Genomic DNA, 18,828 nt, shown 5'->3' on the forward strand with positions numbered 1-18,828 from the left:
GCAAACATTTCACCAGAAAATTACTGCAATGCGGGCAAACATTCCCCCAGAAAATTACTGCAATGCGGGCAAACATTCCCCCAGAAAATTACTGCAATGCGGGCAAACATTTCCCCAGAAAAGAAACGCAATGCGGGCAAACATTTCCCCAGAAAAGAAACGCAACACGGGCAAACATTTCACCAGAAAAGAAACGCAACACGGGCAAACATTTCACCAGAAAAGAAACGCAACACGGGCAAACATTTCCCCAGAAAAGAAACGCACTGCGGGCAAACATTTCCCCAGAAAAGAAACGCACTGCGGGCAAACATTTCCCCAGAAAAGAAACGCACTGCGGGCAAACATTTCCCCAGACAAGAAACGCACTGCGGGCAAACATTTCACCAGACAAGAAACGCAATGCAAAGTTCACCTGGAAAAAAAGCATTTACTTACCTGGCAGAAGTCTCCGGCCTCTTGCGCGCTGCTCCCGGGACCACCTTCTCCCTGCATAGCTCCCGCGCTGACAGGGCTACGGCAAGATGGCGCCCGAAGCCCTGTACTGGAGACACAAATAGGTCTCCAGTACAGGGCTTCGGCAGCCATCTTGCCATAGCCCTGCTTGCCTGCCGGTGTCTGAACAGACACCGGAAGAGGAGGCTGGAGCGGGGCTGCGGGCAATGAACTGGCACGGCGTCTATAGACGCCGCTGCCAGTTCATGCGGAGAGAGTGACCAGAGTCCCGAGGCCGGGACGTCCCGCTGCTGAAAGCGGGACGTTTCCCGGGACCTCATGCTGCCTGGGACAGTGGACCCCGAATGCGGGACGCGTCTCGGGCAATCCGGGACGTCTGGTCACCGTAGTTTATGTGACAGACGGCCACACACTGTGATTATGCTCAGAGATGTATACTGCCGTGGCTGCAGCACACTATCAGAGCTTCATGATAGCGAGCTGCAGCCATGTCCGCGTACATCTCTGAGCATAATCACAGTGTGTAGCCGCCTGTCACATAAACACAAGTATCGGTACATATTAGCACAGCCTTGCCACGGAGGATGCAGCATTGAGAATACAGTAAGTGAGAGTACATTTCCCGGCTGCAGCATGACGGGAGGGAGGGAAGTAGAGACAGCGGGAGATACATGTAAAGGATTCCTGCTCTTTACAATGCTGCACGCTCCGGGGTACATCAGCCTCTTCACAGCCGCACTTACTCTGTTGCGGGACATGCGGGGGGCACAGCCAGCTGACTCGCATACAAGCCGAGACCCCCACTTTTAGGCCACTTTTTTGGGGTCAAAAATTCGGCTTGTATGCGAGTATATACGGTATATGCTGTATGATAAGCAAATACAATTTTTTTATATAAAATTATATACTGAGTGCTCTGATTCATTTCAAGGTATAACGTCAATCTATAATTACTGTTATAGAGGGTTCAGACCCCTCTATGCCGGATTTATATGATAGCAACGCTTTAAGGGCTGGTCCTTTACTGAGTTAGCAATCATGAAAAAGACAAGAACCGCTCAGGTTTTTGACACTGTAGAATGTATGTTCATGCAATGCAAAAGTAATTACTAGGATGCCTATTTAAATTAATCAGTTTAATTTTTGTGCTGTCCTACTCTGCAGAAAATTATTATGGCAGCAAGTTGGAACCTGCTTCCAACTTGCTGCCATAATGCTCAAATTCGGATTCGGGAGATACCCAGATAGTTGCTATACGGATATCTCCCAGTTACCTGTGCGGGCTGGGGTTCAAGCTTACCTCTCCAACGTCTTCTTTGCTCATCCCTTGGCGCCTCCCACAATGTGGTCCACGCGCATCACGTGACTACAAACACTTCCTCCTTCAACCCGGAAGGAGGAAGTGTTTTTAGTCACGTGACCGCCACGTGGACCGCATCGTGGGAGGTGCCGAGGGATGAGCGAAGAAGACGTACCCATCCCCCCCTCCCCCCCCCGGAGATATCCGGATTGCAACTATCCTGGTATCTCCCGAATCCGAATTTGAGCATCCCTGGTTAGAAGCTAGTTGAGTTGAGGGAACCCAGCAGGAAACCTCATAGACCAATGGCCCCTCCCTACTTGCGGCAAACTCACTAATTTGGTCATGACCACTAGTTTGTAAGAAACAGGACCCACCCAGCGGGAAACCTTACCCTTGGCCTCCAGGCCCCTGGGCTTTGGACACAGTGCAGCTTTACTAAACTTATCATTGGTTATGCATGTGTAGTGTTTCCAGCTGGGTTCCTAATTTCTTATAGATTAGTGGTCGTAACCAAATTTTCTGACACAGGGAGAGGCCATTGGTCTATGAGGTTTCTTGCTGGGTTCCCTCAACTGGACTAGCACTGGAAGGTGGGAACTGAGGGGCTAATGCATACTCCAAGGAGTGCTCCAAGTAATGAACTATTGCTGTGGTTGCAAAGAGGTGCAAATTGAAATGGCAGGATAATGTCTACTAACTTTAAAGGAAACTCCACTCAACACCAATGTAAGTAAAGGTAAGTGCAGATATGTTTCTCACACATACACGTCCACTGGGCATCGCTCAATCTATATCTAATGGAGAAACATAGAAGGGTCGGCACTGCTGTTGCGGATCATTTATTGTGCATACCTGGACGTGAAACTCACGTCCAGGAAGCCATGTGCGCTCCTGCGCGTCCAATCGCGCGCGTGCACGCGCGCTCCCGGCCGGCGGTTTGTTAGCCAGTGAATCAGTGAATCGGGCAACGGTGCCCGATCACTGATTCCTCTCCCCCGCAGAAAAAGCGACAGCTTCTCTCGGAAGCTACGCTTTTTCTGCTTCCTATGTCGCTCTAAGCGTACGTGGTACGCTTAGAGTGACGTCACTGTAAACAACTCATGGCTGCCATCTTGTGGCCAAAAAGTAAACTACATCTTAAGGTTAAATAAAAATAAAAATACACATATATTTACAAAAAAAATACAATTTCAATCCCACCCTCCCAAAAATACCCACATAAAATGTTTAATTAAAAAAAAACAAAAACATTACAATTAAAAAAAAAAAAAAAACACAAAAAGGGTCTAAACTTTTTAAATATCTATGTCAGATTGAAATATTTCTTTTTTTTTTTTTTATTATAAGCTTGTAAATAGTGATGAATGCAAAACGGAAAAAAAGCACTTTTATTTCCAAATAAAATATTGTCGCCATACATTGTGATAGGGACATAATTTAAATGGTGTAATAAACGGGACAAATGGGCATATACAATACGTGGGTTTTAATTATGGAGGCATGTATTATTTTAAAACTATAATTGCCGAAAAGTGAGAAATAATGATTTGTTTCCGTTTTCTTCTTATTCTTCCTTTTAAAATGCATTTACAGTAAAGTGGCTCTTAGTAAAATGTACCCCCCCAAAGAAAGCCTAATTGGTGGCGGAAAAAACAAGATATAGATCAGTTCATTGTGATAAGTAGTAATAAAGTTATAGGCTAATGAATGGGAGGTGAACATTGTTCGGATGCATGAAGCGAAAAACGACTGAATGCGAACTGGTTAAGGTATCAAAAAGATTACATACCTACGGAGGCTGACCGCTTCTGTAGAAGCACAGAGTGCGCAAAATGGTCGTAAGGCTTCAGTGCCCTGCACCCACCCAGGGGCGTAACCAGGGCCGGATTTGTACTTTTTACCGCCCAAGGCCAAATACAGTATGCCATCTGTATGGTTGTTGTCTCTGTGTGCCCCAATGAGAAATCTACTTACTTTCTATCATTGGATGTTACAGACAATAGCTATTTCAGTAATATGTGTATAGATTATAAGTTATGTTTTCCTTAAGAACTCTTATGTCATGTTTGCCATTTCATTAATGATGGACCTATTGTGTCTACATGTGAGTTAGGCTGATGTGTACCAGCAGGATAGAGCTTACAGGACTTGCAGGGATGACACAAGTACAGGACAGAGAGTTCAAAGGTTAAAGCTTTCCTTGTAGATAGGGATGGCTGCATAAAACAGCTTTACTGCCCCTCACTGAGCCGCCCCTAAATTTCTGGTGCCCTAGGCCATGGCCTATGTGGCCTTGCCAGAAATCCGGCCCTGGGCGTAACAATAGACCCTACAAGGGATGCCGCCGCAGGAGGGCCCAAAAAGCCGCAGGGGGGCCCATCCTGAGAGACAACTAAGGGCAAGGAGAGAGAGAGAGAGAGGAAAAAAAACACCTTTCTGCTCTGTGCACAATTGTTCTAATGATTGCATCTGCTCAGCCACTGATAAGGAATCATACAAAGTATTGCAGACAAATATTTGTGGACAGTCCCTATTCAGTGTTCAACAGGGTCTTGTGTACAGCACTGTTCTATCCCCAGCCTTTCCACCCCTCACCAAGTGCTGTGTCCTGTAGTGATGGGGCCCCATCCAACGTTTTGCAGGGGGCCCAGTGATTTATAGTTACGCCCCTGCACCCACCGCAACATTTCACTGCATTGGACTGGTATATGCGCACCCTATATGCAGTTTGGCTTTGCCTTCATACACCTACGGTATGCCATCTTTTTGATACCTTATGCACAATAAATGATCTGTAACAGCAGTGCTGACCCTTCTCCGTTTCCCCACTATATATTGGTTGCCCAATCTTTAACCATTTTAGGACCGCAGTGATTGAGATCTACGCCCTGTTTTGGTGGGCTCCTGCCTGGCAGGGCGTAGATCTCAATCACTGTCCGCAGCGCGCATCCGCCGTTTCCACCGCTACCCGCCGATCGCGCCGCTCAAACCCGACGATTCTCGCCGCATCTCACAGGCTCTGCCTGTCTCTATGACGGCAGAGTCATGTGAGCCGGTCAGGAGCCGATTTCATTGGCTCCTGGCCCTGTCTTTCAATGTAAGCCGTTCCCATTGGCTTACATTGAAAAACAGGGTCAGGAGCCAATGAAAGCGGCTCCTGACCGGCTCACATGACTCTGCCGTCATAGAGACGGTAGAGTCTATGTCCTGAGGGTCTCGGCGAGCGGCGATGATTCGATTCGTCGGGATTGGACCAGCGGTCTCTGGTCTTTAAGTGCCCAGAGACCGCTGGTCCTTAAATGGTCAAAGCACTGAGGACACAAACGTATCCAGTGGACACAAGTGACTGCTTGTCCATGACCTCCTCTAGCAACTTGAATTTGCACTCTACTTGACAACATAAAAAATATGCTGTCTTTATCACATCTTTCACCCATTTTCCCTGCATTGCAATCATCCATCAAATATCCCATGAAATACCGCATTGTAACTTAGAATATGAAATTAAATGCTGCATGAGGTCAAAATCTTTGTGAATTGTCATGCATTTTTTTCAGAAATTTACCAAACTATTACCGCATGTGTGAAAATCTTAGTGAATTTGGAAAAAAAAAGTCAAAACAAATGCAGCATTGTACTGACCCTTTATTTTTTACCAAATGTGTCTTAGTGAATTGAAGCCATAGTCTCGGGCCTAAACTTATTAATACAACATTTCATTCTTGTTATGCAAACCCTTCTCCACCCTCCCAGGGAGCCCCAGAACTGCCTGGAACTGATAGAGCTACTATCTTTATTTCCAAAAGCTCTAGTTGTGCTCAATTCTCCTATCTTCATAGAGGAAGTTGAAGTGTCCATTGAAAAAAAAACACTCCACATCATGTTGAAAGGTCTCCTCTGAGGACCTTGCCTTGGCAGCAGTGGCATAGCTATGGTATTTGACACCTGGTGGAGGTCATTTACAGACACCACCCCCCCCCCCCCCCCCCCAAAAAAGGAAAGGAGTGACACTGGGTGGTAGCTGGGTGACACTGGGTGGTAGGTGGGTAACATTGAGTGGGAGGAGGGTGACACTGGGTGAGGAGAGGAGGGTGACACTGGGTGGTAGGTAGGTGACACTGAGTGGGAGGAGGGTGACACTGGGTGGGGTGGGTGACACTGACTGAGTGTTGGTATAGGCAGCCCGCTGACCTCCCCATTATAGTTAGCCAAATGACCCCTCCTCTAGACCCAGTATAGGTAACCAGATGACCCTTCCCCCAAGTATAGGTAGTAAGGTGACCCCCACCAAGTAAGGAGTGTGCCCCCAACCCTAGAGTTTTCAGCTGAAGCAGAATTCACCTCTCCAAAATCCTCTTCCTTCTACTAGGCTCTCTGTCACGTGCATCATGCAGAGGAAGACATCGTGGAGAGATGACTTATCCCTAATGTGCACTGCACTCTGCACAACGGCCCTCCCTGCTGTTGCTCCGCCTCATTGCCCTGCAGGCCAATTGCACCTCATTCCCACCCGCGGCTCTGCCCCCTCTCCCATGGCTCTACCCCTTCGGATGTAGCCCCGCCCCCTCACCCGCCGAGCTGCTGAAAATGCCTACAGGGTTTTCACCCCTTCAGCAGTGTCATACAGGTGCGGGCCCCCTTGTGATGCCAGTGTTTGGCAGCTTTTGATTCTCAAGCACAGATATACTGAATTTCTTTCACCATAAGATGCTCCTGACCATAAGACGCACCTAGGTTTAGAGGAAAAAAATCAGGGGGAAAAAATACTAAACTTGGTGCGTCCATGGTGCAGGGACATCTTGTGGACCTTCTACTCCCAACCAGTGATGTAAGGAAAAGGCATGGAGGTTTTGGGTGATGCACGGAGGACACGGCGTGCCGGCTGGATATGGACAGACACCTCGGAGCGTGCTGCTGGATAGATAAGGGCTTGTAGGGGGAGGGGAGACACCTAGCACACCTTCAGATCATAAGACTCGATGACTTTTTCTCCCCACTTTTAGGGGAGACAAAGAGTCTCTTAAAGGGATACTTAAGTGTGAGATAAAAAATGACTTTTACTCACCTGGGGCTCCCCTCAGCCCCCTGCAGCTGAACGGTGCCCTCGCCGTGTCCCTCCGATGCACCTGGTCTCGCTGGCGGCCACTTCTGGTTTGGCCGTCACCAACCGACAGGCTGGGAACGCGGCTGATTATCCGCGTCCCCGGCCGCAATAGCGCCCTCTATAATGCTATTGCCCCCCATTTCTATAAGTGTACCATGTGACCTTGGAGTCCAAAATTTCTCCCATCATGCATAATGACAAAGATTCACTACTTTTTTAATGAACATTTGCTAAAATTTTGTTGACTCGCCTAAACAAAGGGATTACATCGCTTTAATCTCTTGTGATCAGTCAGGCTTCATTCCTGGGAAAGGCAGTTGCATAAATATCAGAAGGTTCTTTACCAATATAAATGCCACCCATAATGATGCTACTTTTGGCTGTTGACATGGAAAAGGTCTTTGACTCAGTGGAATGACCTTTTCTTTGTGTACATTTGGCTTCAGTGGTAATTTTTTTTTTGCATTGGGTACAGAAAAGGATATAACTCCAAAGTTGAGACAACCATATAGATTTTTATCACGCAGATCAAACAAAATAATCACTAACATTAAACATTGCACACGTTTTAATTTTTGTTGTTAAAGATTCTTTAAGTTTTTACTTTATACAATATAACAAAAGAGTTACATGTTATGTAATTGCTGATAATAAAATATACATCTTGGCCCTTGTTCAATTCAGTTCTTCTCTTTTTTTATCTTCTGTATGAAACAACTTTTCAGCACTCTGCAATTACCTAACAGTGGGTACAAAAAGTATTCTGAGGGGCCGTGGCTTGCCTATGGCTAGATAGAGACCAGGGTATCCTACTTGGTCTGGAACATCACCTTTGACATTCTGCGCCAAATTTAACAGTATGCGCCAGCATTCACCTTATAATGGAGAAATTATGTTAGCGGCAGTAAGCACAGGGCTTTATCGCATGCCGTGGGAGCCCAAATTTTCCTCAATGGCAATATTTTAATTGGCGCCCAATAAGCGTAAGACTGGAAAGGGGGTTTTAAGGGTTAGATGTGGGGGAAAGGGAGTTTTAAAGGAAACCCGAGGTGAGAGGTATATGGAGGCTGCCATATTTATTTCCTTTTAAACAATTCCAGTTGCCTGCAAAAAGAGATGGCCCGAACGGTTCGCATTCGAATGCGAATGCGCGAACATTGGTGGTTCGCATTTGCGGTGAACCGCAAACTATATGCGAGTTCAACCCGCCCTCCTATACAACATCATTAGGCTCAACTTTGACCCTCTACATCACAGTCAGCAGACACATGGTAGCCAATCAGGCTACACTCCCTCCTGGAGGCCCCCCTCCTTATAAAAGGCAGGCAGCGTCGGCCATTTCTCTCATTCATGTGGCTGCAGTAATTAGAGAAGGGAGAGTTTCTGCAGAGACATAGGGAAATCTTAGTTAGGCTCTTGTTAGGCTTGTTAGCTTGCTCCTGCTGATACTTATTGCTAAAAAGCACACCTCAACAGCTCTTTTGAGAGCTAATGTTGTTATTGTGATATGTTGTTCTTGTGTCCCGGAATCCTCCCTCGACAAGCCTGACAAGAGTTGATAAGCGCTGATTTATTTATCTTTCCTGGCTCCATCGGGGGCGCTTTGCGGCTCCCCGCACGGAGATAGGCGAAAATAGCCGATCTCCGTCCGGTCCACTCTACTGCGCAGGAGACTTTCGCCTGCGCAGTAGAGCGGACCAACAGCAATTGCCTATCTCCGAGCGGAGAGCTGATACTGCGCCTGCGCTGGAGCCAGGAAGGTAAATATTTACAACCCCGCTGTTCGGGGAGCTTTATCTCTGCTGTGGTGGCACCGAGGAGGACGGGGGGAGCCTCAATAGGATCCGGAGGCTTCCCCCACCCCAGGGGAGGTTTTTCTCATTACAGGTTTTCTTTAATTATCTCCTTGTTCTGAATATTTTACAATTTTCAAGCTGTGACTGTGTAATTTAGCATAACATTTGCATCTCATTAACCATACCTAGTTAGACCAGTAATAATCTCTCTAGATGTCGGTGCCCAAAACTATGACAGGATGTTTTGGCATGTGTTGCTTTATGAATACACTTAATTTCCATCTAGAATTATTTGTGTGTGTAATACAAATATCATAGCTTCCAACTGTCCCTCTTTTGGAGGGACAGTCCCTCTTTGGGAGCCCTGTCCCTCTTTCCTCTTCATTTGTTCCTTTTTCAAGACTTTGTCCCTCTTTCTATATAAATATATATATTTCTCTAATAAAAAATGTTTGACTTTAAACTTTATTCCCATCCTTTAAATTGATATATTACTAATTTTAAATGTTAACATGAAGGAACATGAACCAGGATAAAAAAGGACCAGTGTGGTTTGAATTACAAAACAACATATTTTTCTTATGCTACGCCTGACTAGGGGTATGATGGGTGCGTGATCAGGGGTGTGGCCGGGGCGTGGCTTAAAGTGTCCATCATACCTCCCAACTTTTTGAGATGAGAAAGTGGGACACTTAAGCCACAACCCCGCCACACCCCTAGTCACACATACCATAACGATTTCATAAGAAAAATATGTTGATCTCTAATTCAAACCACACTGGTCCTTTCTATCCTGGTTCATTTTCCTTCATATTAACATTTTAAAATTAGTAATATATCAATTTAAAGGATGGGAATAAAATTTAGAGACAATGAACACATTTTTTGGTAGCGAAATCTATATATTTATTTTACATAGAAAGAGGGACGAACTCCTGAAAGAGGGACAAATGAGGAGGAAAGAGGGATAGGGCTCCGAAAGAGGGACAGGGAGCTATGGTCCATCTTTCCCATCTCAAAAAGTTGGGAGGTATAAAATATCGTAGTTCGTGTTAGGCTTGAAAGCAAAGCTGCGATAGACAATACTGCCACTCCTTTAGCATTTAGACCATGCAAACAAAATAAGCCCCCATTATACTGTCCCTGCTGTGTGCACTACAAAGAGGCTCGTTTGCGCTGGCTGAATCGCAAAAACGCAAACCGCTAGCGATTTTACAATCGCTACGGTTTGCTTTTTAACATAGGAATCGCGGTAGGTCATTTCCACTACCGCGATTCGTTTTTGCCGGGAACGCGAACGCGCGGCGGAGCGATATTTGCCGCGATTTTGCTATGCAGTGCATAGCATAGCAAAATCGCGGCCGCAAACGTCGGGGAATCGCCAGTAATTGCGATTCAGCAATCGCTAGCGTTCAGCGTGAACGCTAGCGATTGCTAGTGGAAAAGGGCCCTAAGCGTTTACAAACCTTTGGCTCTTCTTCTAATTCAGCGCATTGCCTGAGTCACATGACCTGATCTCTAAGGTCACATGATTTGAACATCAGCCCATAGCTACACAACCCTGCAGAGTCGGGAAAAGAAGCCTTTGAGTACTGGCGTGCCCTCAATCAAGGTGGCGGATTTGCTTCCTGTGGTGACGTCATTACATCGCGCCTTTGTCGGTGTTGTGTCATGGCGTCTTCCCTGAGCGGAATGTTCTCTGGCCAGCCGCCGGGTCCTCCTCCTCCTATGCAGCCGGGGGGCGCAGCGGGACTCATGTCCACTCCGCCCGGGGCGAAGAACCCCAGCAACAACACGCTGGTGGACGAGCTGGAGGCCTCCTTCGAGGTAAATAGCCGGGATATGCTTCTCTGTCCCTGCTGACAGGCTGCTGGGTGCCCATAGGCTTGTCACTACTTTAGAGATCTATTTAATGGTCGGTAAAAAGGACCTATTACATTGTCATTGGCCAGTGTAAAGTGACTTCATCATTTGGTTGTCATGTACTCATCCGAGGGGGGGGGCTACTTATCTGTGGCTTCCTCCAGCCCCTGGCAGCCTATATGTCCCTTGATACAGCTCCAGTGTACCAGGGTCCCCTCCGTTGCAGATGCCAAACTTGGCAGCTTGGCATCTATTGCGTGTTGCTGGCTGCACCAATCGAGATTGTGCTTATGTAGCCTGGAGCGTTCTGCTCAGCCGTGCGCTCACGCAGGCGCAGTAAATGCCCACCTGGATGGGATCTGGGGACAGAGGCTGCCAGGGACTCGAGGAAGCACAAGCACTAGGTAAGTAGATCTTGTTTTATTATTATTATTTTTTTTTTGCTGGGATGTATCCTTTAACACAGCATTGGTAGGCTTGGGGATCTGATAAAAGGTGCTAGGAACAAGTTTTGTGTAAGGTTGATAGGTTATGTCTATTAAAGTTTTGAAGCAAGTGGATAGCATACCTCCCAACTTTTTGAGATGAGAAAAAGGGACACTTAAGCCATGCCCCTGCAACACCCCTGGCCACGCCCTCACCACGCCTCTAGTCACGCATACCATAAAGATTTCATAAGAAACATGTTGTTTTATAATTCAAACCACACTGGTCCTTTCTATCCAAGTTCATTTTCCTTCATAGTAACATTTTTAAAATTAGTAATATATTTATCTTCTTTTCCCCTTCTCCAGGCAACCAATCCCAGCGAACGGCTCTCATAGGCAGGAGGTTAAAGTGTACCAGAGACTTCGGTATGCAAAGTTTTTTTGTTTTTTACTTACCCGGGGCTTCCTCCAGCCCAATAAGCACCGTCCTCCCGCAATCATCCATGGTAACTGGCTTAGTCGGGTCCAGTCTGGGTCTTCCGCGCATGCGTGGACCTCCCACCCATGCGCAGTAGACCTGAACTATTGCGACTGAGCCGTTTACCAGAGATGATTGCCGCTAAACGGAGGACGCATCTGTGCTTATGGGGCTGAAGGAAGCCCTGGGTAAGTAAAAACAAACAAACAAACAAAAAAAAAATGCATAGTGGAGTCTCTGGTTTACTTTAAATGAACAATCAATTTATCATAGTAAAACACTTTTGCAATCGATAGGAAAATCACAAATTTTCATTGACATGGAACAATTCTCTTCAGAAAATTTTATGGAAAGCTATAATCGGGTAAAAGAAACTTGTGTGATCACATACAGTTCATCACAATTTAGGGCTCATTCTCACATACAGTTCATCACAATTTAGGGCTCATTCTCACTATGTGCTGCGCTTTGTTTTGCTGCATGGCACATTGTGTGCGATCTACATGGTAACATGAAATAGACTTACCATTCACAGTACCGGAGCAGTGCTTTTCAGCGCTGCTAGATTTGGGCGCAGCCTGCGCCTCCATAGACTTCAATAGGAATCATTCCTATTGAAGCGCTCAGTGAGTAACGTCGGCTCCATCAGAAGACAGAGCCGAAGTTGCTTAAAAACATAATAATTCGGCCTCCAGCAATCGCTGGAAGCCGAATTATTTCATTCCCCCACTATCCATGTCGGCCTGGAGGGGGAATAGTAATTAAATCGGCCCGGACTTGTGCAGAAGCAGGATTAGCTATATACCGCTGTATCCTGCGCCCAAGTCTACCGGCACCGATTTCAAATGTACGCCACAGTACAGCTGTGCGTTCCCATGCTTTGAGATGCAACACGCCTGGGTACATTTTATCGCTCAAGGCACACGGTTTCCCGATAAGTTTTATTGTGTTGCTGCTGCTGATGTTGCATTTTAATACACAACCATAACCACCTGACTCCACAGGCTGCTTTACCCTTCCCACCAACACTGATAAGAAATTCCCCTTTTTTACCTCTTTATTGCTCTCAGAAGCCATTTTCTGCTAGGAAAGTGTTTTATAGTTGGAATTTCTTATCAGTGAGGGTCACACTGTAGTCACTTCCTGTCTGAGTCAGGACTGAGTCAGCCACTTACATACCTGATATTTAGCTCTTTCAGGCAGAGAAAGAAAAAAAGGAACACAGCATAGTTATCTGTGTGCTAGGCACTGTACATACACATGTCTATCTCATTATGTCACATTTCAGTTGTGGTATCCTTTAATCTTTCAGTGCTCCTTTCAACTATTTGCCAATAACTTTATCACTGCATATCACACCTATATGAACTATAGATGGTTTTTTTTTTTTTTTTTCGCCACAAATTTGGCTTTTTGGGGACGATATTTGTTTTCATTAATTGCTTTATTTTGTATGCATTGTAAAGGGAAAAACAAATTCCATCCCCTATACTATAGTTTTAAAATAAGCAATGCTATTATAGATAAAACCCACACATTTTATTTGCCCTTTTGTCATGGTATTGCAACATTTAAATAATGTTTCTAATACAATTTATTATTTGGAAATAAATTTGTATTTTATTTTGGGATGTATTGGGGAAGGGAGAAAAAGGGGTTAATTTAATTTTATTTCAGGTACGTAGTGTTAAAGAGACACTGTAACAAGTAAAACGTCCCCTGGGGGGTACTCACCTCGGGAGGGGGAAGCCTCCGGATTCTAATAAGGCTTCCCCCGTCCTCCTCTATCTAACGGGGGTCTCGCTGCAGCCCTTCAAAGCCGGCCTAACAAATCCGACAGCCTGTTCAATATTTACCTTTCCAGGCTCCAGCGGGGGCGATTTTGCGGCTCCTCTGACAGAGATAGGCGGAAATAGCCGATCTCCGTCGGCAGGGCTGTGGAGTCGGAGTCGGAGTCGTGGAGTCGGAGTCGTGGAGTCGGGCAATTTTGGGTGCCTGGAGTCGGAGTCGGGAAAAAATGCACCGACTCCGACTCCGACTCCTAATGAATTTGTAACTGTAATTAAAATAGAAAATATGATAAAATGTTCTATTTCTCAGATAATAGTCATTAAAAATAATGTATATATACAGTATATATACAGTAAAAGCTGTGCTTTGTCTACAAAAATGAAATGAACCAATCAAAATTAGTTACTTGTGCTGCTTCAATAAAGCAGTCCCCGTATTTTTAAGGTCAGATATACATATCTGATTGTGACTGTATATATGATGTGCACACAGGAATCTCTTATATATACTAAATAACATCTATGCTGTAAGAATAAAGCCTGATGTGTAGCCATGTCACTAATAGAGATGGTCAACGAGATGGAAATAATTCCGCATTGATGTTGATTTATGCAAATGTACGCACTCCCTTTGCTGATGAAATCAAATAATTTGATATGTTATTAAAATTTGGTTTGGTGACTACAAATTAAAGGGTAACTGAGACGGATGAAAAGTAAAGTTTTATACATACCTGGGGCTTCCTCCAGCCCCCTTCAGGCTAATCAGTCCCTCGCTGTCCTCCACCACCCGAATCTTCTGCTATGAGTCCTGGTAATTCAGCCAGTCAGCGCAGTCCAGCCGCATGCCGCTCCCACAGCCAGGAACATTCTGCACCTGCGCAATAGTGCTGCACAGGTGTAGCATGCTCCTGGCGGCGGAGTGTGTACATGCGCACTACGCCTGACTGGCTCAAGTACCTGGACTCATAGCAGAAGATCCAGGTGGTGGAGGAGTACAACGAGGGACTGATTATCCTGAAGGCGGCTGGAGGAAGCCCCAGGTATATATAAAACTTTAATTTCATCTGTCTCAGGTTTACTTTGTTACACAGTAGTACTATACTCTACATATGCACTCCCCACAGAGCTGCAGGGAATCCACTGAGAATGCTGTGCACATTGAACACAGAGGTGTTGTCTTGTTTACAATCTCCTCATTCCCCTGCAGAGTACCTGCACATCATTCTTACATGTACCCACACTTACATTGCCTAGGGCCTGATAGATGTTCTTTGTTCCGGTTTGTACCTTTTACAAGTACTCTTACCAAGTACTAGTTTTAGTCTAAAGGGAATAAATATAGTAGTCTACATATCCTTCTCACTTCAGTTGTCTTGTAAAATTCCTAAGCGTTGGCAGTTAAGAGACGAATTTCATGTTACATACTTTTAATCAACAAAATTGTAATATGCAAATTAGAGGAGTCGGAGTCGTGGAGTCGGAGTCGGTGGAATCCTAAACTGAGGAGTCGGAGTCGGAGTCGGTGGATTTTTGGACCGACTCCACAGCCCTGTCCGTCGGGTCCGCTCTACTGCGCAGGCTATTTTTGCCTATCTCCGTGGGAAGGAGCGGATACTGCGCCTGCGCTGGAGCCAAAAGGTAAATATTTACATCGTCGCCGTTCCGGGAGGATTTTCGCCACCGCCGTGGGACCGAGGAGTACGGGGGAAGCCTCAATAGGATCCGGAGGATTCCCTCACCCGAGGTGAGTATCCCCAGGGGAGGATTTTTCGTTACAGATTTTCTTTAAATGTATTTTTTATGTAATTTTTTTTACCAATATACAGTATATCTCCACACAATTTTATATTAGACAGTTTATTAAAGGAATGATCATTGGTTTCTTGCAGACGCCATGATCCTTCCCTTAGGCTGGGTCCACACTGGTCTGTTGCAGATCAGATCTGTTTTAAATGGGTCCGTTTTTCTAAACTTTTTTTTTTTCCCACCCTGCCCCCCAACTGGAGGGGTATTGCATGTAGGATGTGGGTGTCAGTGGGGAGGCGGGACGTCCTGGTCCCCGTCCCGCTACCCCTCCAGCTAATTTCCTCAAAACTTGGTAAAATGTATAGTGGCAGCAAGCAGGGAGCTTACCTTCTCTCCACTTCCTCCACTCGCCGGGTCACTGCCTGCAATGCCGCCCTCTATACTTCGGAGGGCGGCATTGCAGGCAGTGACGTGGCGAGCAGAGGTAGTAGGAGGTAAGCTCCCCGCTTGCTGCCGCTATACATTTTAACAAGTTTTGCGGAAACTAGCTTGAGGGGTAGCGGAGACGGAGACCCAGGTGAGGGGGGGGGGGGGAGTCATCCCCCCACACTGCTGCCACCCCGTCCTGCCTGCTATACCCCTTCAGCATGGCGGCTGCCTCTCCCTCCACAGGCTGTGACACAGAAACTGATCCGATTCTGTGTCCAAAGATGCCTGTGTAGAGGGGGATCCGGTTTTCCACTGACCTCCACTACCCCTCCGTGTATGCAGGACTGATTACGGTCCGAGAAAATGCAGCAAATCCGGACCGTGCGTTCAAGTTTTTAAAACAGATCCCCTGAACGCAGACGGATCTGTTTTTTTGTTTTGTTTTTTTAGTGAAAGCAGCTTCTATTTTCAACATTAGTATACGTGGCTCCATTTGTGATCCCTGCTGAAAAACGGAGCCATGGATACGTTAACATACCAAGTGTGAACCTAGTCTTACAAGCACTTTGGCTCAGGGAACACATGTTCCCGTTCACCACATACAAATGTGTCAGACTTGGCAGGTGCGAGCACAAGATTCGAGCTATGCATTGATACGTCCTCAGTTAACAGCTGCAAACTGCATTTTAATGTATCCACTTTGCAGCAAGAGGTTAACGTAAATGTGAAGCGACCTAGATTAAAAAAAGGCAGATACTCATCTATGGAGAGGGAAGGCTCTGGATCCTGTAGGGCCTTCCTTTTCCTCTCTCAGTGAGCTCGTTCCAGCGCTGTTACCCCCCACTGGCAGTATTCAAAATGGTTGAATACGCCTTTGGGGATCTTCGGAAGTTCTCAGGGACACGGTGGCCCCTGGAGGCTGCAGATTTTAACAGGGCAAAGCACTGGATCAGGGGCATCGAGAGATGAGGGAATAAGGCTCTGAGGGGGAAATCTACTGCGCAGTACATTACGGACAAAGTGGACTTGATTGACAGCGGTGCTCATGTAGTCACAGTAGAGGAGGTCGGCCTCTGCACTGGCGCAGAACCCGGCTGGGTGCGGCGCTGTCAGTGTGGGACATGTCAGCTGCAAGGGGCTGGAGGAAGCTCCAGGTAAGTAGGGGGGGGGGGGGGAGGGTTTTGCTTGATAACTCCTTTTTAAGATTTGTTTTTTCTGATTGAATTGATAAAATCCATGTTGGGCCGTGGGACAATAAATTATTTTTCATATTCAATATTTACTTTCAGAACAAAATGGTTTTTTTTTCCTTCCTTTTTATATTGTTTACTTTCTTTAATTTTTATTTTAGGCCTGTTTTGCTTCTCTTGTTAGCCAAGACTATGTGAATGGGACAGATCAGGAGGAAATTCGCACTGGTAAGTTTCACTTATGGCGCCCATACATGTTACAATAAAAACGTTCGATTTTACAGTTTTTATTTTTTTTCCCCCACCAAAACGAGCAAATCGAATGAAAGGCGAAAACAATCCTTTTTCGTTATAAAAAAAAGACAGATTTATCCTGTGTGGTCTTTTTTATTTTTTTTCCAATTAACAACCGATCAGACCTGTTGGAAAATCTTTATATTCGATCTAATGGAATAATCGAACGAAATGATCTTATTTAAAAAAAATGGATAAAAATTGTACCATTATTTTTCATTGGTATTTGTGAAGGTGATGCAGATATTCCAGCTTTGTAAGGCGATAACGCCAGGCCCTCCCATGCTTTGTTAAAGGACAGCTGTAGTAAGAGGGATATGGAGGCTGTCATATTTATTTCCTTTTAAATGATACCAGTTCCCTGGCAGCCCTGCTGATCTCTTTGGATGCAGTGGTGTCTGAATCACCTGAACAAGCATGTGGCAAGTGCAGTCTGATCCGCATGATTTTTTGGGGGGTATATTATTATTATTATTATTATTATTTAGTATTTATATAGCGCCGACATATTACGCAGCGCTGTACAGTGTGTATGTATATGTATATGTATATATATATATATATATATATATATATATATATATATATATATATATATATATATATATATATATATATATATATATATATATATATATATATATATATATATATATATATATATATATTTTCTTGTCACTAACTGTCCCTCAAAGGAGCTCACAATCTAATCCCTACCATTGCCATATGTCTATATTATGTAGTGTAAGTACTGTAGTCTAGGGCCAATTTTTAGGGGGAGCCAATTAACTTATCTGTATGTTTTTGGAATGTGGGAGGAAACCGGAGTGCCCAGAGGAAACCCACGCAGACACGGAGAGAACATACAAACTCTTTGCAGATAGTGCCCTGGCTGGGATTCAAACCGGGGACCCAGCGCTGCAAGGCGAGAGAGCTAACCACTACGCCACCGTGCTGCCCACGGTATATGACTAAAGTATTAGAGGCAGAGGATCAGCGAGACTGCCAGGCAATGTGCATTGTTTAAGAGGAAATAAGTGTGTCAGCCTCCATATCCATTTCACTTCAATTGTCCTTTAATAGAACATGGTGTCTTATACTTCCCCTGGTGCCTACCAGCAAGAAATGTTGCTGTACTGCACCAAAGTTGGACATGACTAAGCACAAGTAGCACCACCAAGAGTTCTGTGAGAGATGCAGTCATCATCACACCCCTCCCAGAAGCTGAGTTCTTTCTCAGAGCTTTTTTTTTTTTTTTCTTTTTTGCACAGACCTATATCTGTTCAGACTCCCCCATCCCATGCACAATGCTGCCTATCCTTTTATTGCTGGTGAGCACTGCTGGAGATGTAAGACACTATGGCCCATATGCAATTCACTTTTTTTTCCTCAATTTTCTCCTAGGAGATAATTGTTCATTTTTTGTTTAAAATAACTTCACAGCACTTTGCAGTTAAAAAAAAAAAAGTACCATAAAATAGGCGCAAAAGTACTATAAAAATTATTTTGAATATTTTCATGTTTGTAAAAGCTTTAAAGGGCATTTTATTGTTCAGGCCTCATTCACAGTGGGACGTTGCTTTATAATGCGATGTTAAAGTCACAACGCAGCATTACAACACAGTGCAAAAAAGAGGTAACACACATTAACGCTGCGTTACCGTTGCATACAGTAGGTTCGTATGCTTTCCTGTACCTGGTAACGTGTGTGTTTAGAGGAAACTCACTGCAAGCAGTGCATTACCATAATGCTACACGTTACAATGCGACGCTAACGTTGCACTGTGAACGTCCCATAGGATTATTATTGCAGTGCGTAAGCTGTGTTATGAGTTTATAACGCAGCTCCGCAATGTCCCACTGCGAATGAGGCCTCAAGGTGTGAAAATATCACCTAGGAGAAAACGTGAGTTGCATGTAGGCTCTTGTTCTAAAAGATATTGTGCGG

General features: G+C 45.2%; 1 protein-coding gene across 1 annotated transcript in view; it reads left to right on the forward strand.

Moving 5' to 3' along the window:
• Positions 1 to 10,265: 10,265 nt before the first annotated feature.
• Positions 10,266 to 18,828, forward strand: part of MED28 (mediator complex subunit 28) — a 33,155-nt gene continuing 24,592 nt past the window's right edge. Inside the window, exons 1-2 of the mRNA XM_068267697.1 lie at positions 10,266 to 10,486; positions 16,748 to 16,814. Of these exons, the coding sequence (XP_068123798.1) occupies positions 10,331 to 10,486; positions 16,748 to 16,814 (223 nt within the window). The 5' untranslated portion in view covers positions 10,266 to 10,330. The remainder of the gene's footprint in view (positions 10,487 to 16,747; positions 16,815 to 18,828) is intronic.

Source organism: Hyperolius riggenbachi, chromosome 1 (assembly GCF_040937935.1).
Source record: "Hyperolius riggenbachi isolate aHypRig1 chromosome 1, aHypRig1.pri, whole genome shotgun sequence".
NCBI lineage: Eukaryota > Metazoa > Chordata > Amphibia > Anura > Hyperoliidae > Hyperolius > Hyperolius riggenbachi.